This window comes from Notamacropus eugenii, chromosome 2 (assembly GCF_028372415.1).
Source record: "Notamacropus eugenii isolate mMacEug1 chromosome 2, mMacEug1.pri_v2, whole genome shotgun sequence".
Taxonomy (NCBI): domain Eukaryota; kingdom Metazoa; phylum Chordata; class Mammalia; order Diprotodontia; family Macropodidae; genus Notamacropus; species Notamacropus eugenii.
This window is the reverse complement of record NC_092873.1, coordinates 431,223,049-431,248,423: the sequence shown is the minus strand read 5'-3', so window position 1 is coordinate 431,248,423 and position 25,375 is coordinate 431,223,049. Positions and strand designations below refer to the sequence as shown.

At 44.1% G+C, this 25,375-nt stretch overlaps 1 protein-coding gene across 2 annotated transcripts in view; it reads right to left on the bottom strand.

The window, feature by feature from the left end:
* The window catches only part of PLXNA2 (plexin A2), a 350,823-nt gene that overhangs the window by 24,693 nt on the left and 300,755 nt on the right, over window positions 1-25,375 (bottom strand). Inside the window, exons 29-32 of one of the 2 annotated variants that reach the window (XM_072647951.1) lie at window positions 24,080-24,249; window positions 19,590-19,802; window positions 18,371-18,521; window positions 16,426-16,953 (exon numbers count right to left, since the gene is read on the bottom strand). In XM_072647951.1, coding sequence (XP_072504052.1) covers window positions 16,858-16,953; window positions 18,371-18,521; window positions 19,590-19,802; window positions 24,080-24,249 — 630 coding nt within the window. In that variant the 3' untranslated portion in view covers window positions 16,426-16,857. Of the gene's footprint in view, window positions 1-16,425; window positions 16,954-18,370; window positions 18,522-19,589; window positions 19,803-24,079; window positions 24,250-25,375 lie in introns of those variants that run through there. The other variant, XM_072647950.1, reaches the window with a different exon arrangement.

Below are 25,375 nucleotides of genomic sequence, written 5' to 3'. Positions count from 1 at the left end.
TGTGTGTGTGTGTGTGTAAGGTGGTGCTTTGCACAGAGCCTGACACATAGTTGGTGTTTAGTAAATGCTTATTCTCTTTCCCGGTCTTCCCCTTTAGCATCAGATGGTGGAAACATCCACTCTTACTGCCTCCCAGTGATCAAAGTAACAAACGCTGGAAGGGTTGGTCTGAATCCATTCTCAGGATTTCAGAATCAGACAGTTCCAGAGCTGGAAGGGGGCTGGCTCAATAGTCATTCAGTCCAAACTTTACATGAGAAAGAATATGATCTACCAGGCAAGCCATCATCCAAACTTTGTTTAAAAATCTCAAGGGAAAGTTAACCCACTACTTCTCAAAGCAGCAATCAATTCCATTTTGGAATAGCTCTAATAGTTAGGATCTATTTATTCTGGGGGTGGGTGGGGAACTACATCACCTCTCTGTTACAGAACTGATGAGTGTTGGACACGCAAGGACCAACCAGAACCATAAAGAATGATGTCTGTTACGTTTCAATAGATTGGAAAAGACTTGTTATTGATGTGGGAGCTAGCCATGAGGAAGCTGTTAGTGTCCTGGGAAGTCTTTGACTTGTTAGATCTAACATCAAAATTAGTAAAAACAAAACAAAACAAAACAAAAAACAACAACAACAACAACAAAAAGAATAGTAATGAAGAAAAAGATATTTTGTATAATTGTGACAACTTAACCTGGACCTACTTAAACAAGCAATTAAAAATTAAAAACAGGAAATAAACCATGGTTATAACAGTGATACCAGTATAATAATATAATTATTCTGGTATAATAATAGTATAATTGATACCAAGTATAATAGTCAATCAATCAGTATTAAGTATTTACTATGTATCAGGCTTTGCATTAAGTGCTGGGATTCAAAGAAAGGCAAAGACATGGTTCTACCCTCAAAGACCTCATATTTTAATTGGGGAGAAAACATGCAGATAATTATGTACATAGAAGATTTATCCATAGTGAAAGAAAGGCAGTAACAGCCAAGGGGTTGGGGAAAAGCCTTCTGAAATAGGTGGGATTTGGGCTGGATCTTGAAGGAACCCAGAAATTTAACCAATATAAATTAATTGCCACAGCACGGAGACCAAAAGAGCCCACAAAGTCCCTTAGTCAGCAAATGTATGAGCTATTTGCCAAATAGGGAAGATTGACAAAGGCAAGCATAGGTTAGAATATAAACTCATTTGTAAAATTATAATTTTGAACAATATCATCTCATAAAACAGAGAGAAGAAAATGTGGCAAGATATACCTCTAAGTAAAGTAATTTAGTAGGTATTCAAGGATGAAAATATAAGGAGGAATAGAATCCAAAGAAAGATGGAAAATGTTTGCAAAAAATACTTTGACAAACTGCATTTTCTGTCAAGAATAGTAAAACCACTTCATTTGGACCCTGACATCAGTCCCAGATGGTTTATAGAGTAGGTTATGACATCAAAGAGAAAGGTGGTGGAGCAGCTGCATTCCAACAAGTACATGTAGAGGAAATTTGTACTAGTAAAGATTTCAGTTGTGAGGACATTGAGAGACCAATATAGAAAGTGTCTGATGGAAGTGGAGATATCAAAGGATGGAGGAAAAAATCTCAGGATTTATTAGTAGTGAAAAATATGACCGTATATTAATAACTACCTACCTTTATGGTTGCTTTCACTTCTGTACAAAAGCTTTATGAGTATTATTTAAGCAAAATTGAGGGCATCCTTGATGAGGGTATTCCTAGGTAACAGGCTTTTATAATCAATAATCTGCTGGTAGGTTTATCTCCCTTAGGTCTTTTTCCCATTCCAATCTATTCTCCATTTAGCCACCAAAGTGATTTTCCTAAAGTAGACATCTGACTCTGTCATTCCCCTAATCAGTGACCTCCAGTGGCTCCCTCACACCTCCAGGATCACATACAAAATCCCCAGTTTGCTATTCATAGTCCTTCATAACCTAAGCCACTCCTACCTTTCTAGTGTTCTTATACCTTCCTGTCCACCATATACTTTTTGATCCAGCGATACCTGCTTCCTGGCTGTTCCATGAACAAGATACTCCATCTCTCAGACATTTTCTCTGGCTGCCTTCTTGATCTGTTCTCTGGATCCTTTGTTTTTCTTATGAGATGTTTCACATTCTCTTCTATCTTTTCATTCTTTATATTTTGGTTTTTTATTTCTTCATCTCATAACTTTGCTGCCTTCCTCTTACCCACTTCTGATTTTCAAGGGGTCATTTTCTTTCTTAAGATTCTGAATCTTCTTTTCTAATTGGTTGATTTTCTTGTCACAGTCTTCTTGTTTTTCTTATATTATTCTTATTTTTCTTTTTCTTTTTTCCTCAGTCTCTCTCATTTTATTTTTAAAACCTTATTTAAGTTCTTCAGTGATTTCTTTTTGGGCAGGTGACCATTTGACATTACTTTTTGGAACAGAGGAGAGTTTCTTTGTTTCAGTGTCCTCCTCTGAAGATGGTCCCCAGTCTTCTCTACTCCCATAGTAACTCTTGATGGTTGGATTCTTTCTTCTTTACTGGTGCATTTTTTTTTGTAATAATTTCATTTTTGTAATCACCTGTAGTGCTGGGGTATGGGGGATGGTGCCTCTGTCCTCTGTTCCTCTTCAGTTTTCCCCTCTGACCTTGAACTCAGATCAGATCTCCACCCTCCTGTAAGTGCCCACAGCCAGTGGCTTTCTGCCCCACTCCTTCTACACTCACTGGGCATATGATGCTCCTTCTCCCCACTGCTGCTCAATGCAGCAAAGTTGGGTCTGGCATTGCTTGTCAGCAAAGGTTCCCTAGATCTTCTTCAGGTCAGATGCCTGACTCCCCTCACTGTCCCAGGGGTAAAAATTCCTGAGACTGGAGCCCAGGCATCCTCCCAACCCAGCTACCCCCAGGGCTTGGTGCTTGTTGTTAAAGCAGATCCTATTCTGGAGGTGTTTGCTCACAGGGAGGAAATTTCATCCTGGGATTTTTCTTCCTGTCATCTCCTCAATCCCAAGAGGACCCCTGTTCTGCCTCCACTCTTATTTATTTTCATGGCTCTATGTTCACCTAGAGGTGCTATTTTATCTCTTGTGGAGGAAAGTCTTGAGAGCTTGAAATTTTCTGACCTACTCTGCCACCTTCCCAGAATCCTCTCCAAACTCTTTCAAACTTCCCTCTTTGTGAGAAGACACCACCATCCTTCCAGGGTCCCCAGTTCACACCTTTGTGGTTATCCTTGACTCTTGCTCCACGTATCCAATCAAGGGCACATCTTACTGCTTCTGTGTTTCTGATATCTCTTGCATTCATCCCCTTTTCTGTACTCACAAAGCTATTCCTTTAGCTCAGACCTTCATCACTCCTTGTCTGAATTATTAAAAGAACCTCATTGGTTTCCTTGACTCTAGTCTCTCCCCACTCCAATCCATCCTCCATCCCATTGTTGAAGTGATTGTTCTTAAGTGCATGTCACTTTTTAACTCATTAAACTCCAAGTGTCTTATATTATTTCTAGGAATAAAAGATAAACTTCCCTGTTTGGCATTTAAAGCCCTTTACAACCTGATGTCTACTCACCTTTCCAGTCTCTTTAGTATTGAACTTTAATGGTCTGGCCAACATGGTCTTTTTATTCCTTCTTTATTTGAAATTGCTATGCTTTTACATCAGCTGTTCCCATGCCTGAAATGTACTCTCTCCTCCTCCACTTAGTAGAATAAATTAAGACTCGGGTGAAAAATCTACTTCTCTATGGACTTCTTCCTGATTTTTCTACCTATTAGTGCCCTTACTCCCTAAACTACATCGAATTTTTAAAAAAAGTTTGTGGTCTTGTGTTTGCACGGTTTGTCTTTCTTTCTTAAAGAGGACCACGACATGAGGGAAGTGATGACATGATGTGTAATTAAATTCTGTTTGAGGGAGGGAGAGCTGTGCAAATTCACTAGCCTCACTTTCTCCTTCAGAGCCATCTGGGTCTAGTGGCCTGAAAAATAATAATAATGATAGATAGCATTTATGCAGCACTTACTGTGTGCCAGGTTCCGTGGAGTGGATACTTTACGATTGCTATCTCATTCAACCCTCACAATGACTCTGGAAGGAAGGTGCTATTGTTATCTTCATTTTACAAATGAGGAAACTGAGGCAAACAGAGGCTAAGAGACTTTCCCAGGGCCACACAGCTCGTAAGTGTCTAGTAAGTGTCTCAGGCTATATTTGAACTCCAAACTTCCTGACTTCAGGTTCAGTGCTCTATCCCTTGTACCACCTAGCTGCCCCTGCGTTGACGTTATCTTCTCCAATAGAAAGGAGTTTCTTGAGAGCAGATTTTATTTCATTTTTGTCTTCAAATTCTGAAAGCCCAGTATTATGTCTGATACATAGTAGGCTCATAATAAATGCATGTTAATTGATTGATTTTCCCCATCCTCAGAAGCCTTTAGGCAAAACCAAGAAGATCACTTGTTGGTAGTGAGGATTCCTTTTCACGTAAAAGTTGGATTAAGATGGTCATTCAATTCCCTCCCAACTCAGAAATTCTGTCTTCCTTTCTATGATGTTAAGAAGGTGAGAGACTGGAAGCAGGAAGCCCTGCCTGCCTCCCATGCCTGGAATGTTCTCCCTCCTCTGCTCCTACTGCTGACCTTCCTGGATTATTTTAAATTCTATTTATAAGGGAACTTTCTCCAGTCCCTCTCAATCACGTTGCCTTCCCTCTGTTAATTAATTACTACTTAGCCTCTATCTAGTTTGTTTTGTCTCTATTTGTTTGCGAACTGTCTTCCTCATTAAATTGTAAGCTCCTTCAGGGTAGGGATAGTCTTTTGCCTCAGTATCCCCAACATTTAGCACAGTGCCTGGCACAGAGTCAGCACTTAATAAGTGTTTACTGATGGATTGATTCTCTTTTGTGCGAGTTTCCCCCCTTCCTCTTGGGAGCATCCTAATTATCTCTCCCTTCCCTCCCTTCTCAACCATTCTTTCCACCCTGAAAGGGTTCAGCTCCTGCTTCCCAGGTGTGAGAATTGTGCCCAGTCACAAGTCCCCAACGGTGAGAAACGTGCTCATCTTAAAAGAACAGTATTTGTGAAACCAGGAAAGCTTTTATTAATTTTTATGTTCATTCCCGCTGAATGAACAGGTAGCTCCCAAATAAGGCTCCAGGAAGACCACATGCAAGCCCTTTATACTGTTCTGAATTTTGGACCTCCTGCCACAGCATCCATCAACCAAGTGACTTCATGTCCTCCTCTCTGATAGACTTCCCTTAAACAGTTCGTCAAGCCTGCACACAAGTTTCTGACCTTTAATCTGACCATGCTAGGTCAAAACTCTGATTAACTATCACCACTCAAAGCTGGAAATATTTACCCTGTGGAAACGGAACTCTTTCCTTGTTTCCCACACAGGTCATCCTGTGTGCTGCCTCCAGAGTGGTACTGTATAATGGAAAGAGCCCTGAATGTCAAGTCAGAAGTCCGGGGTTCCAATCTCACATTCACTATCTACTCATTTAACTTCTTTAGGGCTAAGTTTCTCAGTAAAATAAGGAGGGTTGGGCTGGATCTCTAGGACTCCTCCTAACTCTGAAACCTGTGATTCTTGTAAACGTAGCAGAGATAATTCCCACCAAGAACAGAAGGTCATTTTCTCACAAAGCTATGGTAAGATTCTAACAGCTTATATTTCTCTAGCGCTTTACAACTTCATAACCTAGTCCCTCAGACCTTTCCAGAATTCTTACACTTTCTTCCTACTCTTTGATCCAGTGACACTGGCTTCCTGGCTGTTCTAGCCAACAAGACACCCCATCTCTCAGTTTGGGGCACTTTCTCTGGCTGACTCCTGTTACTCGTCTTCTCTCATTACTGACCTTCCTGGCTTCCTTTAAGTCTCAACTAAAATCCCACCCGTTGTAGGAAGCCTTCCTCAACCTCTCTTAATTTTAGTGCCTTCCCTCTGTTAATTATTTCCTATTGATTCTGTATTTAACTTGCTTCATCTATATTCATTTGCACACTGTCTCCCCCATTAGATTGAGGACAGGGATTGTCTTTTGCCTCTTTTGGAATCTTGCAGCGATTAGCAGAGTGTTGGACACATAGAAAGCACTAAGTTAATGTTATTTATTTATTGATTAATTATAAAGAGCATTTAAAAAATATTCCTATGACACAAAGAACTGCCAAATGTGAAAAGTAGAAGGGATCTTCTTTAGAGATCATTTGGTCCAATTCTTGAATTTTACAGATGAGTAAACAAGCTCAGAGAAGTAGGTAAGGCAGATGTTATTATCCCCCCCCCCCCTTTTTTTTTTTTACTGATGAGGAAATAGAGTCTTAGAGAAATGAAATGACATATCCAGGGTCATTCAGTTAGTGTTAGAGCCAGGACCTGAACTCAGCTCCTCTCACCTGTGTTATAGTAGAATGATGAACCTGGAGTTAAGAGACCTGTATTTGAATCCTATCTCTGTAAAATCCAGGCTATGGGATTTGGGATAAGTAATTTCTCTTTTCTGAGTTTATTTCCTAGTCTGTAAAAAAAGGTGAGGGTAGCAATTGCTGTTGATTATCCTTCATTTTCAAAGAGGATCAATGACATATAGGTTGATGCCTTGATTCCTGCATGAATTGGCTTTAAGTGAGGCAGAGCTGCACAAAGTCTTCAGTCTCATTCTCTCTTCCAGAGTCATTGAAATCCAGTGGCAGAACAAAAGTCAAGATGATTGGTAGGGCCTGGAGTCAGGAAGACCTGAGTTCATATCTGACCTCAGACATTTAACTAACTGTGTGACTCTGCGCAAGTCACTTAATGCTGTTTGCCTCAGTTTCCTCATCTGTAAAATGAGCTGAGAAGGAAAAGGCAAACCACTCCATTATCCAAGAAAACCTCAGATGGGGTCATGAAGAGTAGGGCATGACTGAAATGATTAAAGAACAACAAAAATAGGTGGAATAACTCTTGTGCTACCTACTTTACAGGGGTTATTGTGAGGAAAGTACTTTAAAACAAATCTTTAAAGCAACATGTAAATGTTGAGTATTTATTTTAAGACTGGAGCTCTTTTAAGTATAACCTGAGAGCAGTCATCTTTCTGTTCCCCACAGGGCTAAGTGGTGCACCAGTGCAGGAGTCAGGAGGACCTGAGTTCTAATCTCACCTCAGACATTTGACACTCACTAGCTGTGTGAGCTTGGGCAAGTCACTTAACCCCAATTGCTTCATCCTGGGTCATCTCCAGTCATCCTGATGAATATCTGGTCACTGGATTCAGATGGCTCTGGAGGAGATGTGAGGCTGGTGACCTGCACAGCCCTCCCTCACTCAAAACAAAGTCAAGTGCAAGTCATGTCATCATTTCTCTGATGGTATGGTCTTCTTCAGCAATGAAGGACGAAAACACAGGGCTATAAGACACTGGAGGCCCCCCCCCCCTACATCTCCCTGCCCTTGCTACCCTCTTCCCTCTCCATACACCATGGATGTAGGTTAAGTGAATGATGATGAATCAGCAGTTCTGAGGTTTGGGGTGCTACTGCAGAAAGAGGGATTTCATTTAGTCACAAAGAAGGACTTCCTGCCATCGAAGGCTGCTGGTTGAGTGCCTAATAGTGATTGAAGATCTTTGAGAGCAGGGCAACCCCTTCCCTGTACATACCTGAAGAAAGTAGGAGAAGGGAGGCTATTGGGAGTTCTGGAGTGGTCGACTTGTGTATGTATGGTGGTTCACTGGAGTGGTCCAGTGGTGGATAACCCTCCCTGCCTCCCTCCCTCCTCTTCACCCCCACTTCCCAGGCTTTAGGCTATGCCTCCTTCAAACCCCCTCCTTGGAGCAGAGTTGCAGTCAGTGGTGACAAAAGGAAATCTGAGTGCTAATTTGATCTGCCGGGTCCTGATGGCTAACCGTATTAACCTGTCAGGAAATCACCAGGGTCACATTAAAGCTTTTGTTGAAGAACAATTACACCTTTTTGGCTGTGGTGGAAGTCTCACCAAAGCTTCGGATTTGCATTTAACACAAAATCACAAGATGGCATTACGTTAGCAAAACAGCCCAGTGCCCTAACAGAACCCTGGGTTGTTATTTAAAACAAAGGACAAATTGCATCCTGGTCCCAGCTCTCAGCTCTCTTGTGGGCTTCTTTGGGGGTAGTTTGCATTTTCTTTCACCTCTAGGACCAGAATTTACATCTCCAATTTCAATGGAAATTAGGAGGAAAAAAACACCACCCATTGGTATTGTATTGTTGTGTTCCCAAGGAATGTCTGTCAAGCATTCTTTTCAGTCTTTTCCTTCTCCATCCTCACCCCAGCAAACACTGACCATTCCCTGACTCTCAGCTTCTGAATCTCTCTTATCTTCCTTGTTCTGTTGTATCCACAGGATTATATAGCTAGAAGTGGAAGGAACCTCAGAAGCCATCATCTCCAACCTTTCATCCAACTTCCCCCGCCACAGGTGGAAAAATTGGGGCCCTCAGGAAGTGACTTGTCCATGGTCTCATAGACTAAAGCATCTGTTTTTAATCTATGGGCCTTCCATCTGTATCTGTCTTCTGGTCCTATCAGGGGGACAGATATAGGTGTCCTTCCCTGAGGTCAGGATTCATATCCTTCTCTAAGCTCAGAGCTCTCTAGCCAGTAGGGACTATTTCCCCCATTAGAGGAGGCTCATAGTCCTGTCTCTGGAGGGTCCAGGGTCACATGAAGTTTGAATTGTGCAGCTGGGATTGGAACCCAGGTTCTCAGACAGAATCAGCCCTCTCTCCACCATGCCAAACAATGTTTTTTAGCAAGTGGAAAAAGAATCTGTCTTGGAGTTCTAGGACCTGAGTTCAAATGTGTGCTAATCTCATTGCTTGTGTGACTTGGGGTAAATCACTTAATTTCTCTGTGCCTCAGTTTCTTCATGTGTAGAACAAAGGGAGTTGGATTCGATGGACTCTTAGTTTTAGATCTGTGATCCCTGGACCTGTCTCTCCTCCTCACATTGGGAATTCTCCATGAAAAGGGACTTTGTCCTCTCCATATCTTTCCAGTGCCCAGTACACTAGCTACATCAGAGACTCCAGAAGACTCTGTTTCCATTAGGTTCTTCTTAAGTTCAAGGCCCTTTGGTTTCATTGTCAGTAAGTGAAAGTTGTCTACCTTCCTCCTTGGTAGACCTAACCTAGGTAGCTTGTGGCTGGATCACTAAATCTTGTGTCAGAAATATCTGCGTTCAAATACTAGCTATGTGACTCTGTGTAAATCACTTAATGTCTCTTAGTCTCAGTTTCCACACCTGTAAAATGGGGACAATAATTATACTTATCTCCTTGCTGTGAGGATCAAACTAAATAACATGTAAAATGCTTTGCAAACTGTAAAGCTAGCTATTTCTTTTCCTTTTCGAAACTCATTTGTACTTTCTTTATGCAAGTATGTATTATCATTATTTTAATGCATGCTTTATCTCTTCTACTAGATTACAGGCTCCGTGAAGGTAGGAACCTTGTCTTATTTATCTTTTTATACTTCATAGTGTCTCACAAAGAGTGTCTTAGGAAATGCTAAAGGAATAGATTTGTGGGATTTTACTTCAACAAATATTAAATGCTTTCTATGCACAAAGTGTCTGACTAGATGGGCGAAAGGATACTAAAAAAATATGAAACTCACCTTTCTTTCAAGGAACTTCTGAACTAATAGAGTCAAATTATATGTAAACAAAGTTATGATATGGAGAAAGGAGTAAGTATAAAGGATATAATTCATACAAACACTTAAAGAGATTTACCAAGGGAGAAATTATATTCAGTTTGTGGAGGCGTGAGGTGATCATGGACAATTTTGTGGAAGAGATGGGACCTCAACTGGACCTTGAGGAAAGAAAATTTTAACACACTAGGGGTTTGGGTGGGTGAGTGGATACCATGCCAGGAATAGGGGGATAGGATCACATGAGTAAGACATGGAGATGAGAGAGGGTAGGACGAGAATGGAGGATGGGGCAGAGTATAGAAAACTTTCTGACTTGAATGCAGAATATCTTTACTTAAACTGTGATATCAAAGTTAATTAGTAGTGTTATCATTATTAATAGTGGCACATAATACTAGAAAAGTAGGCTAGAGTCAGTTTTTGGAGAGCTTTGAATGCCAGAGTCAGAAGCTTGTGCTTTATTTCATTAGCAATAGGGAACTACTGAAAGTTTTTAAGTAGATAAGAAATGTGATCAAAAATCTATATTAGGAAGATTGCTAGGGCATCTGTGAATGAATGAATCAATGACTGACTGCCTTGAATACTTTTCAGAAATGTTAGAAGGCTGCTGGAATTTGCATTTACCTGTCACCTCTTCGAAGATGGTGTGTGGGAGTTATGTCAACATGTCTTGATAAAGGAAGGAAAAACAGAAAATATAGCTTCAATAGAGAATAGAGGAGGAGGTGATAGTGGAGGAAGATTGGCATTCTCATCTTAAAGGGAATCCCAGAACTGGGAGTCAACGAAACCATCCTTCTCCAAGACAAATGGCAGAAACCTCACACCTCCCTCCGGTCTCCAAGCTAGTCTGATGACTTTCAGAGACCTACAGTGAGCCACTTATTGTTTTTCACCTGTTCCATACTTTTACCAACCTGTGTTGTTCAGACATTCTTCCTTAGAGCCAACCCCAATGTCTTCCATTGCCAAGGACATTTCTCTTTAAAGTAGGGTTGAGATACAATTCACAGTAGCTAACCGCGGCTATGTTTCCTAGGAACCCAGCTGAATCCTTCTAAAAGTTAGCCCACTCTTGGGGATGAATATAGATTAATTAGTCTCTAGGGAGGGGAGCTTACTGCAGGGGGAGAAGGGCCAGTGCTTGGGAAGTTTTATTGGCATTACATCAAATCCCATGGAAGGCAGGAAGCTGGAGAAGTGTATTCTGGGGTCTTGGCACTAGGGGTCAGTGTTGGCCTGCTGGTTATAGAGGAAGTTGGGGGCTAGGTTGAGGGCAGGGGAAGGGTTGTGGTGACTAGATGTTAACTGCATCTCTGAACTTGGAGTAAGCGATAATATAGTTTGCAGTCACCCATGTTATGGAAGAGAGCCGTCTAATACAATAGAAAGGGCACTCACTGGCTCTGGAAGCAAAGGACCTGGGTTCAGATTTTCCCTCTGATGATTTTCTACCTGCCACTTCCTTAATCTCCAAAAGTCTTGGGTTTTCTCATTTGTGAAAATAAGGCAGTGGGATTCAGCCTCTGCGTTCCGTTCCAGCTGTAAATCTACGATGCTATAAATAGATGAGAGAGCAGTGATGCCGTATTTTAGCTAGTATGCTAGACTTGGAGTCAGGAAGACCTGCATTCCAATCCTGCCTTAGAGACTGGGTACATGACCGTGGGCACCTCAACTTCTCTTAGCTTCAGCTTCCTTGTCTGTAAAATGGGTACGATAATAGCGCTTACCTCCCGGACACTGTTATGTAGATGAAATCAGTTATTATACATAAAGTACTTTATGAACCTTAAAAGGATATATAAATGCTACCTATTGTTGATGTTATTAGATGACCTTTGGGGTCCTTTTAAAATAAGATTCAGTGAATCCTATATGACTTAATTTTCCTGGACTTCAGCGTTCTCATCTATAAAATGAGGGAACTGGATTAGATGGTCCCTAAAGTCCTTTCCGGCTTTAGGTCCAAGATCATAGAATTGGGAGGTTAGAAGGAACCTCTTAGATTGTCCTTCTTATTTTGCAGTTGAGGAAACTGAGGCTCAGAACAGGCAAATGACTTGGCTAAAGTCACCCAGGTAGTAAGAGGCAAGATAGAGATTTTCTGTCATCTTTCATCTCACTGAGACATCTTTTTCTAGGTTTCTTTTTTTTATCCAGTAAACTTTATTTATATATAACAACAGTACAAAGTGTGTCCTTGGCTTGCAAAATAGGAGCGTTTCATATTTACAATAGGTACAACAATAATATATTAGAATAATAACAAAAAATCCCAGTTTTTTTCTTGGAACATTTTAAATACTTAAATTTTCTTACAGTTTTTTCCCACAACACCTGTAAAAACAACAAAACCAGACAAACACTGTTTTCTTCGCATAAAAAAAATATAATACAGAATTCCAGTGTGTCAAGAAAGGAGGGGAGAGAAAAGAAGAGAAAGGCAGGTATGCTGGGGAAAAGGGATCCAGATGAGGGGGTAAGCAAAGACTTTGAGGCTCCTTCCCCATTTGGTGTAAGGAGAGAGTTCTTTCCAGAAACACCTAAGACACTTCTCCCCATCCTCCTGACTCTTTCCCATTTCAGTCTCCACCTTGAACATAACTTTGACAGAGAAGGGAGGTGAGAACCAATAACTTGACTTAAGTCCTGCTGTTCTCTACCATTATATGGGGCAGAATAAGAGGGAATGAGACTTACATCACAGCCCAATTAGGGGAGACATGAATAAAAACCTTCTTGAAGAAGAGGGTTGGGGCACGATGTGGGTCATATAGGACTGGGAATAACCATGGAAATAATCCCCTTCACTGAGTCTCCAGAAACAGGCCAAACAGCAAATTTGTGGTCTGGGATCATCCTTCTGGGAGGTAGGGGGAAGGTCATGTTAACCTCTCAGGGTATCTCCTAGCCCTAGGTTTGGATGAACTGAGAGTAAAAACACACCCCTGCATTCAGGAATGTATCTGGCCCTAGATGTCAAATATGCAGTCTTTGGAGAAGTGTAAGAGATGGTGGGAAAAGAGACTTTGGAGCAAAGAAGCCACCACAGATGTTCCTGAGAGTACTCCCCAGAATCCCTTAACCACAGCAGCTGAGTCCCATTTCAGTCTAGAACATTAGTGATATGGTGTTTCCTCCCCAGAACCTTGGACAGAGCAATTCATTCTAACTCTTTCTTCCACGTTGACTCTTGACTTCAACTTTTGCCTCTCCCAGAGTAAGGCTGCCACAATTTAGGGAAGAGGATTCTTGCTATAGATTTACTACATGTAGAAAGGACATGTTGTCCATCCCCAGAGTGCAGCTGCTTACTTGATATTTACTGACAACAGGTTAATGGGGTCAGGTGTGATGATGAAATGCACCTGGAGATGTATCTGCCATGGCTTTTTAAATGTCCCCGATTTATTCTGTCTGGACTATTTTAGTCTGTCCTGTAGAGCACACCCATCCATCGTTCCTATTGGACTCAGCAGTTATGGTACCTTTTGTTGGAGTTTTATGTCATCCTTGGGGGGAACTGGTGAAGGTCAAAGCCTCAGGCAACAAGGGAAAATGCAGCCGGAACAATCCAAGGTACTGGAAACTTTTACTGCTCCCATTTTAAGGGGAGAGGTTCTAGGTGTCTTTTCCAGCTATTTTCTTCCTCATGCTGGCTCTTTGCTCACATAATTCTTGCCTTCACAGGTTGGGGTACTGAAGTACAGAGATGAATGAGGCAGCTGGTCCATGCCCACTCTTTTGGTAGCAGAAATCGGCAGCCCATGGCAGCAGCTCCCTCTTCTCAGTGAGAACACTAATTGACTCATGATGGTAATGACTGAGGTCTGTATATTTTGTGTTGGGCTAGCTGGTTGGTTGGCTTGGAAGCTTTCTTGGGTTAGAAGAACTTTCTTGGGCTAGTTTGGGGAGATTCATCTTCGTGGAGAGCATGGACAGACCTTTCCCTCTCTCCTGATCCAGTATTCCACTGAGGAAGGGACCCAAGGATGAAGTAGAAGTGCCCTGTTCAGAGAGTGGGACTGAGGGTTACTTTTCCATAAAACCCAACTTCCCTACAACACTCCTAAACTGGGAGAGACTTCCTGGATGAATGAATGAAGACAAATTTGTCCTATACCATTTTCCCATGCTTTGTGGGGTTGTAGGAGATCAGAGAGGGAGAGGTATTCCAGGATCTCATCATCTTCATGGCTCCATGACTTAGCTTGGATCCAGCTGGGCATTCCTTCCCAACATCCTTCTTGGGAAATTACTCTTCCTGACTGTCTTTCTTTTTCTTGGTAGCCAAGTTATGTGTGGTTAGCTTCTTTCACCCTGACTCACCAGGCATCCTTTTCTTCAGGTCCTCCCTTCTTTCTCATTCTCAAATGAAAGTACCTGAAATGAGCTACATTCTCTACCTTGCTGGTAGACCCTTCTGTTTCTAGGTTTGGAGATCAGCAAGGGCTGCAGCAGTGGGATCAGCTGGGGTAGATGGTGTCATTGATGGGTGAAAGTGGGTTAAGACAACGCTGTGTCTTTTAGCCTTCAGCCTCCAGCTCCTGCAAACCTTAGGAGGCAATGTTATAAGGGGGAATCATCATGTAAGAGGGGATCATCAGAACCTCACCCTTCAAACCAAACCTGAATGGCAAGCATAAAGGATTCCGAGATAGGTTTCTTTGCTGGAAACAGGAAATCTCTATCTTAAATTCTTCTTTCCCCTTGGCTCCCTCACCCCCTCATTGCTGTAAATCATGGGCTCCGAGTTGCTAAGCTTTGGATCTGTGAATGTCAAATGCTTTGGCTTCTTGCACAAGGTCAGTCATTAGTATTTCTTTCAGGCTATTAATAGGGCCCAGAGAAACTTTAACAGAAGTGGATTATCAAAAGAAAAGTGGACTTGGCATGCCTGACTGTGAATCATAATTTAAACAGCAAGTTTCCTGAGTATTTCACTGAATGCTTTTCTCTTCCCTTTTGTCAGCTGCATTCAGGCAAGAAACGAGCCGAACAGACCAGGGGAGTCTGCTATGTGGTTAGTGCAGCAATCCAAAGCCACACGACAGTGGAGGCTGGCAGCCAGTTCTCCTTCACCCATTTTCCTTGGGAATTGTGTGGCCAGTGGAAGCTCTCAAAATTGAGACCACCTGGAGATGTAGCAGGATAGCGAGGGAGATGGATGATTTGAGTTAAATAAATAGGAAAGAAGCCACAATCCCTGCTCCCTTCAGGGCAGCCTTTTCAGACCACCTCTAAGAGCTGCAGCCTGAATTTCTGGTCCCTTCCCAAATTGGAGGGATGGGAGGAGGGAGAGGCTGCTCTTTTCTTCCTCTCGTTTCCTTTTTCTGTAGCACCTGCCCTTCCTTTCAGTAGCTCCTGCTGAAGAGGGCAGCTCTAGGGAAAGACAGTCCTGACTATTTAGATTAGCAGAGAGTTTAGGCTTCTTGAGTCAATGTGGTTCCACCATCAGCAACCAGCTCCCAAGGTGGTAAAGCCCACCTTGAGGGGAACTTACTATCCTCTGTGTATAGTCTGGACAAGAGAGGTGAAGCTTTGGTCTCTTATTAAACAGCACTCAGAAAAGTTGGTCACCCATCATCGTTAGTGGAGGGAGGGAGAGAGGGAGGAGGAAGGATCTGAGCCAGTGGTTGGCCTCCCCAACTCAAGAATCAGGGACAGAGACAGAGACAATGACAGAAGACGAAGACTTTGGCACTCTGGGAGTCAAACCATTTGGCCCGATCTGATCCCCTCAGGCAAGCCCTGCACATCCAGGGACATGTCCAAAGATGAATGCCAAACATTCTCCTTCTCTGTGCAAGCATGAGACAATTGGAAAAGTAGAATAATAAGTATTGCAGCTTTTTTAGCTAACTCTTTTCAAGCATTACCTGCTGTAAACAATGTTTGTTTTTGTATTTCTTTTTTTACTGCAAGAAATTAGAGTGAAATCCCTGGAGTGAACACCATTTCCCCCAAATCAAATTCCAGATTGAGCCTGGAGAGCTGGTCCCTTTATGGTCCTCGTATAGCCCATTGAACTTTTTTCTAGTGCTCAGGGTCTCTGATCACAACCTCGACAAACTGTCCCCCGAGCCAATGCTAAGATGTAGAAATGGCTCCCCAAAGCAGAGTGTGGCAGGAGAAAGACACGTGAGGTGGAGATGTTTGGTGTCCGAGTGAGGGTCATGAGCCCAGCGTGAAGAGAGGCCCATCTCGCTGCACCCCTGGCTGGAAGGGGAGGTACTGGAGATCAGGTCCTCAATTGGTTAGACACAAAATTAAAACAAACAAACAAAGAAAACGAACAGTAGCAAAAAGTATAGACTGTCTAAAGACAAAGCTTCTCTCCGGAAACGATCATACACAGGTATGTGTATGTAAAGCTTGGTTTCCAGTCAGGCAGGTTTGGTTTCATCTGATATATCAGGAGTTCACACAGAAGTACCAATGAGCTCTTGACTGCTGGGATATTTCCAGATTCGACGTGGAAAAACGTTTGGTGCAAACTTGTGCTCATTCTTCCTCTCCTCCTTTTCTCTACTTCCCAGGAAAAGGAAACAAATTATTTTCCCAAGATTCCCACTGTCATCTGTTTGCAAATTGTCACTGGAAAGGGAACAGGAATCTTGTAAGGGAGGAGTGCTTGAGAGGATAAGAAAGAAGGGGGAAAAACCAGAATGGAAAAAAAAAAAGCAAAAGGTGGGAAGGGATTAGCAGAGTGGCTTTTTGTCTATTTTATTTCTGTGGTTTTTTCTCTTTTTCTTAAAAAAATTAAATAAAGTTTTCATTATTTCCCAATATACATTAAATGATTTTTTTTCATGCAAAGCAGCAGTCACAGAGGCAGATCTGTCCCCAGCTCCTGCCTCTTGGCTTCAAGGATGACTTCCTGGCCCCTATTTCTCTCTCCTTCTTGCCAAGGATGCATGATGCCTACTGTTCAATGTTGGGGAACTGGATAGGATGAACTCTGGCTGATACTGGGGGAGGGGCACAGCACTCCCTTCCCCCCAGGGTGGGTTCAGGGAGCTCTGGGAGCTATTCACCCTTCACTAGTCCTTCACTCCCAGCTTCCCAGTTTCGAAGAATTGAAGGCTGACTCCTCCTTGCCTTCTCTGTCTTCTCTCAGGAGATGTGCCAGGAACCTCCTCTCAGCTTTCAATGGACATGGCATTGATAAGTTGTTCCACTTTATATGACAGTCGCTGTCGCCTTGCCTGTTCATCCTGTTCAAGGGCCCCAATAATCTGGGGGAGTGGGGGGGAAGAGAAGCCAGAAGTCAGGTGAACATCATAGGTCTTAGGAGTTCATTTTTTTTTTACGTTGTCTCATCCTTACAACCACCCTATGAGGTAGGTGCTATTATTATCCCCATTTTGTAGAAGAAGAAACTGAGGCAGACACAGGTCAAATGATTTGCCCTTGGTCACACAGCCAGTCAGTGTTGAGACAGGATTTGAACTTGGGTCTTCCTGACTCTAAGCCCACCATTCTATCCACTGGGCTACCTATCTGCCTAAAGTCAAATATGAAGTCAGTGGCAGAACTAGGATTTGAACTCAGGTCCTTTCAGATGCTAGCATATAGGAATTTTTCTACTATACTACAGATCCTACTCAGGCCTCATTCCCTCCTTCTCTTAGAATTCTTTCTGGATGAACCCAGATTCATTTATCGAAACCCATGAAGACAACTACTCACTCATTTTAATGAGCAACCTATTACCAATCTATGTGGGTGGTCTAATTTCTGCATAGACTCAAAGAATTTGAAGCTATGGCATAGGGAAAGAGGTACTGACTCAAGAGCCAAGGGACCTGGGTTTAAATTCCACCTCTGATGTTTACTCCTTGTTACTGTTCATCCTTCATCTCTGAAGAGGACCAATGATATCGTGGGGTGATGTCTTGACTCATGAGTGAATTGGATTTAAGGGAGGCAGGGCTGCACAATGTTATCAGCCACACTTTCTCTTCCACAGTCATCAAAGTCCAACGGCAGGACAAAAGTCAGGATGACTGGCGATGGCCCAAGATGCAGTGGATGATCTTCGAACATTTGAAGCTCCACAGCCCCTGCTTCATCCACCATCATGGCCACTGGAACAGACTGTTCTTATTCTTATACGACTGTAGGCCAGTCACAATTTCCCTAGGCTTCTGTTTCTTCATCTATCAAATGAAGGGATTGATCTAAATGGCCTCTAAAATCCCTTCCAATCCTTTATCTATCATGCCCTCATCTTGTAAGAAGGAAAAATCAAGGCCCAGCACAGTTAAGTGACTTGCCCAAAGTCACGTGAGTAGATCCACTGGTCTTTCTGCAAATTGACAGTTGGCATTTTCTCATATGAAGAGAAGAGCCTCACTCAGGGTTTTTTAAAAGCAATGATGCTAATTTTAAAATACTTTATTGGATAAGATAATTAAATTAGTAAAAAAAAAACCCTCCCTATTTTGTTAACAGCATTAAAAGTGATATTAATCAAATGACTTTCAACTGCCAACTTGCAAATGGGCCAATTTCTGCATACAGATCAATAAACATCTCCTGTCTCTTGCACATAATAGGTGCCCAAAGAGTGTATATGAAATTGATTTACTCATTGGATGAGATGGTTCATCTCTCATTTCATGGTGGTCACCTGGCTCATCTCCCTCTTACCTCTTCGCTGTACTTGCTGACATAGGAGTAGATTTCATTGAGGGCACTGAGCATGTTAAACTCCACCGCGTGGAGGCGTGACTGTTCTGCGAGGTAGGCATTCATGTCCTGGTCACTAATGGCTGGCAGCTTGGCAATATCAGCATAGTATCTGGAGGGGAAAGGAGAGACCCTAGGATTAGGGAGCTGGAGGAGGGTGGTCTGCTACATTCCTATTCACTTTTTTTCCTATTACCTCCCTTTATTTGTCATTTAAAGCTCTTTACAACCTGCTCCCTTTCTACCTTCCCAGTCTTCTCTCACACACCTGGGATCCAACTAAATTGACCTATGGTTGCTGTTTGTCCTTCGTTCTGGAACAGGATCATGACATCAGGGAGGTGATGGCATGACATGCAATTGAATTTGATTTAAGTGAGGCAGGGCTGTGCAAGGTCACCAGCCTCACTTTCTCCTCCAGAGCCATCTGGGTCCAGTGGCCAGATATCGATCAGGATGACTGGAGATGGCCCAGGATGTAGCTATTCCTTGAGTACAATATTCAGCCCATTCCCCATCTCTCTGTCTTTGAATTGGTTGCTTCCCAAGCCTGGAATGCTTCCCTCCCTTCCCTTCAAATTTTAGCTTTCTGACTTCCTTAAAAACTAAGCTCAAGTGCCCTCTATTCCAAGTAGCCCTTCCTGATCCTTCCAGGTTTTAGTGCCTTTCCCTAAAGATTAACTTCCATGTAGTCTGGACATATCTTGCACGTACCTAGCTGTTGATATATTGTCTCTGCCATTAGAAGGCAGACTTTGCTTCCCCAGCTCCCTTTCTTTGTATCTCTAGTACCTAGAATAGTGCCCAGCATATGGCAAGCACTTAATAAATACTTGTTAACTTAATTTCTTGAGTCTCTTGCATGGCCTACTGTGGCTGGAGTGCCCTGGGAAGAGTCTTTGCATCTACCTGGGAGCTTCCTGGCTGCTTAAAATCAGTGCTGTGACAAGGACAAATGCATCTTTCTTCCTGCAACATGGAGCTCAGGGGGAACATAGGGGTGAGAGTCTGAGGAGAGGACCCAGAAGTCACAAGCAAAATGATGGAATGGCAGATTGGCAAAGCACTTTCTTAGCTGTGCCAGTGGGATCCGGCATGGCTGTGCCCAAGGAGTGGGACCTAATATCTTTATTCAGCTGTCTTCCTTGGGGTTGGGGTGAAGCAAGGTTATCGTACTGACCTCTCCACCCAGCTCTTGTAGCTGGGAATGTCCTTGGCGTACAGCAGCTTGTTGGAAGGGGAGTCCTTGCCCAGCCGATGCTCAGACGTGGAACAGGAGTCCATGAAGGTCTGTGCCACCACTGAGAGGCAGGCGTCTGTGATGCTCCCCTTGTGAATATCGAACACGAACTGTGGGTTCTTAATCACATTCACCCAGAATCGCAAAGGGAGGCTGTGGGAAGGAGGGAGACTCAGTGAGCTCCTAGGCTTTGGGAGTCAAGAGGAGCATACAAAGAGGCCCAGTCAATATCAATGGCTTTTCAACCATGACCCTACCTCTGGTATTATTAGGCCCATCCATTAACAGCTTAGCACCCCAGTCTTCCTACCATGAACTACAAGAAAACCTAGAATTCAGCACCAATCCTTTGGCAGGAATTGTTGTTCACCCAAGAAGAAGGAGACGGGGGTATTGGGGAGGCAGGAGACATTTTTGCTCTAACCCTTCCAAGATGGGTAAACACAAGGTCAGAAGATTTCAAGCTGGAAGGAATTGTAAAGGTCACTGAATCTAAACTCATTTTCAGATCAGGAAATTGAGGCTTGAGGAGATTATGTCCTGCCCAAGGTCACACAGGAGGTAAGCAGCAGAGCACGGATAGGTGCCCAGGTTTTCTGATTCAGGGTCCACTGGACTAAGATCCCACTTTCAGACATTTCATGTCTAGGTCTGCATGATGGACATAGGAGTGCTGGGTGCATTCATGTGTGAATGTAAAGGAAGCAGAGAATGAATTTGTAAGAGTGGTGTAGAGGAAAGGGATTTGGAGTTGGAGTACCTGGGTCCAAATCCTGACTCTATCTTGTGATGTTGGACAAGTCACCTTATCTCTCTGCGCCTCAGTTTCCTTATATGTACAATAGAGGTTGAATTAAACGTCTCTAAAGTCTCTTCCAGCTTAAAGTCCATCATCCTAAGATCCTATATAGGCAAGTGGATAGTAGGCCCCATGGAGTCCCTTGTCCATCAGGATGGCTCACATCTCTCGGGTTCCACACTTCCAAGAATGAGATGACATTTTAGGTAAGATGAAACCCCAACTCACTGTCTTCTTTTTCTACCAGCTCTAGGGATGGAGAGCCCATCTCCACTCTTGGAAGCATTGCTAAGGGTCTCAGTGCTCTGAGGGAAGCCTATTCCTCAATGGTGACATAAGGCAGCATTATTTTCTTGGAGCCTCACACAAAACTATTGGGCATATTGGACCCCACGACAGTGCCCATGGCTGTTGTCCAAAGGACAACTGCAGAGAGCCCCGGGCACTTCCACTGAGCAAGTACAATGGTCTCCACCTGCGCTTCATGCCCAGCCAGCTTTGGCCTCCGCTCCCACCATCATTTCCCAGAGTTGGCCTGGCCTGGCTAAGGCGGAACTCAAGCTAGAGGAATGGGTTCCCCAGGGAGTTCTTTCAACAGGTCTCCTCCTCCTGAAAATGCCAGTTCATTCAAGTGTCCAGACTTCGGGCAGTCGTGGAGAGAGCTTGGGGGAGGGGACTGTTGTGTGGCTGGTGTGTCAGAGAATGACACTGCTGCAGGTTGGGGGCTGCTCTTTCTCCCCAAAGAAGCTTGTCAGATGTAAAGGGATTTCCTCCCCAAAGGAGGTTTTAATCAGGGGAGATGATTATTCTCTGCTTCTTTCGCCATGGAGTAAAGGACAAACCCAGCCCACCCCCTTTCCAAATCCCCAAACAGCTGCTGCTTTCTCATCATTTTCCAGGCTGTGATTTTCCATCTCCAGCTGCACCCTTAGAGCCCCAACCCTTTGGACTCTTTTGGAGAAGCAATATGGTATAGTAAAAAGAGTACTGAATGGCACAGGAACTAATGGACCTGTGTTCAAATCCCACTTTTGTTCCTTACTCTGTGCAACCTTGAGCAAATCACTTATCTCTCTATTTCCTGACTGGTTGATTGATTGGTCAATACTTCAAGTTTAACTCTTTAGCCACTGCCCAGTTTTGCATTTTTATGGAGTAGTGGAAAGGGTTGGGAAAACTCTGGAAAGCCAGGGCCTTGGCATTTAATATTGGTGTGACCTTGAACAAGTCACTATGAACTTTCTGGGTCTGTTTCCTTATCTATAAAGTGAGGGGGTTGGCTCAGATGACCTCTAAGGTCCAATTAACCTCCTGATGATCCCAAGACTCTGCTGAAGATCCACCGTGGCCTTGTTCATGGACATTCAATTCATCATTATCAGCTCCTTTGTATCCCAAGTCACCTCTGGCTGGCCTTAGAGAGATCACTTCACGCCTTTCATCCCTTTTCCCACTTCTGCTTTCCTTGTCCATAAGCTTCTAACTTTTCCCCCTTTCTCTCGCCAGGCTTTGTGAACATGCCCTCCTCTACTAGGTCTCAACTCTACTCTCTGGACCCCCTCAGGGTATCATGGTCTCAGTCTTTTGTGAGGTTGATGTGGGTATTGAGGGTTGTCCTAGTCTGGGCAGTTCCTGTCTCCAGTTCCATCAGGGATGTTCATAGCCCTTATGAGCCTCTGGCGTAAGACCTGTCTGGGTGGCAGAGCTAAGGGCTTCTGTGGCCCCATCCCTTGGGCCTGTGTGAAGTAAGTGGCCGAGGAGGCCTTTCAGAGCTCAGCTTGGGAGCATTTGTTTTTGCTAAAGTAAATCTGGGGGATAAAAAGGGGTGAGTGCTATGCTGAAAAGAAATAGAGCCGAGAACCTGGAATCATTTCTTTATATCCCCAAAGTCAGTGCCTACGTCCAAAGAGTGTTGGGCAGAGTTGGGCATTATACAGAACAAGTGAAACATATGGGCCCCAGGTCCTATCTCTGACCCTCCCTCCCTGCCTCCTTGGGGAGGGGTTCCAGGAAACATATAGAACACACAATGAAGGAAGGCAGACAAGAAAAGGAATATCAAAATGACAAGATCATAGACTTTTGAGGGGAAGGACCTTTGCCATCTAGTTCAACCCTCCACCCCCACCCCAATCATTTTACAGATGAGGAAACTGAAACTCAGGGAAGTTAAGTGTCCAAGGTCATATAGACATGGAGGAGCAGGGCTAGAATGGGAATCCAGTTCTTTCGACCTCTAAAACTAACACTTTTCACTAGATCACATAATAATAGCTAACATTTCTATAGTGCTTAAAGGTTTGCAAAGCACTTTATAAACCTAATCTCATTTGATCTTCACAATAACCTTGTGCTATCATTATCTTCATTTTTCTTAGTAACTGCACAATTAAGATGCTCTGGCAACCTCAGAGAGGCTCTTTGGGGGAGAGTGAAATGGCTCTTTGGGGGAGCGGTATTTGGTTTTGTCCTGGTTAGCTTTCCAAAGCGCCTGGTGTTTTCCAGGTCTGATGATCCTTAAATACCAGCCTCAGCACATCTGCGCCCTCTGCTTCCGAGAGGGAATGCTGGCTATAGACAGCTGTTTGTGCTACCCACCCACCATGTGGACCAGGATCTCATCCCTCCCCCAGCAGCCAGCCCTGTTCCTCTGTGCTCTTTACCAGGGGAAGATTTCCGTTCTGGCTCTTGGCCAGACTTTATCTGACCCAAGTGCTTTCCCTGGCTCTGCCTCCAGTCCAGCCATTGTCCTTTCTTCAAGGCCTCAGAGAGTAGAAGTCTAAATTCTCAGTCATGTGCTAAGAGACACTGGGAAATTTCTCTCCAGTGCTGGTGTTGGCTGCTTGATATCACCTTTGAGTAGTCATGTCTGAGGGTCATCCCACCTGCTGCTCCTGGGATGCTCTGGCGCCAGGGGTAATAACTTGATCTTAAGAGATTAGGTTTGAAATGAAATGCTCAGAAACAGCTGGCTCCAGCCCACAGTGGGTGTTAGCTCTCCCAGCCTTGTCCTGCACTGGTCAGCTTTTCCAGATTTGGCAGATCTGGTTTCAACTACAGCCATCATTGTCTTTACGAGGGGACTTGGGTTCAGTCTGACTCCAGGTGTCTATTACTTCCCAAACCTGTCCTGGCTTTGCAGTTCTGCTGGTAGACTTGAAGCTTGCCTGGTTTATGGGATGGAGGAAGATGAGACCCCTCTCTCACCCCCACCCCTCTACGTCACCCCACTACTAGCTGAAGAATCAGTAGTGATGATTTTCTTCCCCCCGACCTTGCTCTGTCTGCTCTAGAAGAGGTGAGCTAGGTATGGGGAGGCGGTACATTCTCCCAGTGAAGGTTGCAGCCTTGGGGGTTAAGCGTAGAAACCAGCCTCAGTGCCCAATGTTTGAACCAACCAGCAAACTTCCGAAGGAGAAAGCTGCTGGGGAACACATTTATTCTTCTGAGCATATGTATGCTATTTGTTTGCAGAGCTTTGGATGACTGAGCCACAGCTGAGAATGACAACCCCCCCACCTCCTCTCTCCCCTCTACCTTTCTAGCTTCTGCCCCCTGCCAGCCCTGGGCTCTTTCCACCATAGGGCAGGCTAGCTCTCTCTGTCCTGTCCCTCCCTCCTAAGGGGCTTACCAGTTGCTTTTCCAGGTGTGCCGCACATCTGTATCATGGATGCTGTGCCTGTCTGCTTGCTCATCCAGGAAATCAAACATGTACTTGATGGCCAGGGGGAGGGCACTGCCCCGGTGTACAGTGCTGAACAAGGTCTCGAACAAATCATCCACAAACTTCTGCAATGTACCCTGGGGGAGGGGAAGGATGGTGGGAGGTGTGAAAGAGAGGCTGGGCGGGAGAAAGCTCAGTAGGGAAGGATGGGGAGGGGGGTGCTGGCAGGCAGCAGAAGGGGATGCCAGATGGTGCCACGGGCTTTATACTGTCTTGGAAAAGTAAAAATGTCTGTGTTGTGGAGATGCACAGACTGTGGGGGATGGGGTGGGGGAGGGTGATGGTGTGGGTTTAGGGTGTGTGTTGTGGGGGGGGAGGTGGGAACAGATGAATAGGCATTTGATTCTATTGGCTGTGATCTCTGGAGGCAGAGTCTTTAACATCTTGAGGGCACAGTACCGAGTGGTGGGCTGGTGTGGGCTCGGGACTTGAGACCACTGGGCCTCTGATTCTACATTTCTTATCAGTAAGGAAAAGGCTATGGGCAAATGGGCAAAAGAGATAGCTGAAGGACCAGCTAGGCAATGGGGGGCCATATGGAGAGTTTGGCAAGGAGGTCCCTGGGGTGCTTAAGATGTTAATTGGCTTAAGTTGGGCTAAGTGGAGTCTAGGAGCAGGGGATCCAGGGTAAGGGGTCCTTCCCTGTGATTCATGAGTGCTCCAGGCAAGCTCTAAAGCACCATATTAGTTTATCATATATCACCTGCTGTCCCCTGAACTCATGCAGGGGGTAGGACTGGTACAGGACCCCACAGCACCCAGAGCTCCAAAGCCACCCCTGGAAGGTAGCAAGGAGGTGACGCTTGGGGGTTGACCCAACTCTAGATTTGTGGTTGCTCTTTTCTTGCCAGAGCAGGCAGCTGTGTTGTGTGTGTGGGACCTTGAAAAAAGCTGGTTTTGGATCACCTGGATTACTGATGCACCCCCACATCTTCACAGCTCCTGTTTCTAATTCTGGCTCAGCAGAGATCATAGGATTGTAGATTTAGAGCTGGAAGGTTCTGTAAATGGTTGTCTAGACCCAATGTCTCATTTTACAGGAGTGGAAACTGAGGCCCAGAGAGGTTCCTTAACTTTCCCAAGATATCACAGATAGTGAGTAAGTAGAGACAGGGGTAGAACCCAGGTCCTCTGATTATTAATCTAGCCCTCTTTCCACTTAACTGTGCTGGGAGTAGCAGCAAAAACCCCAGCCTTTGACCC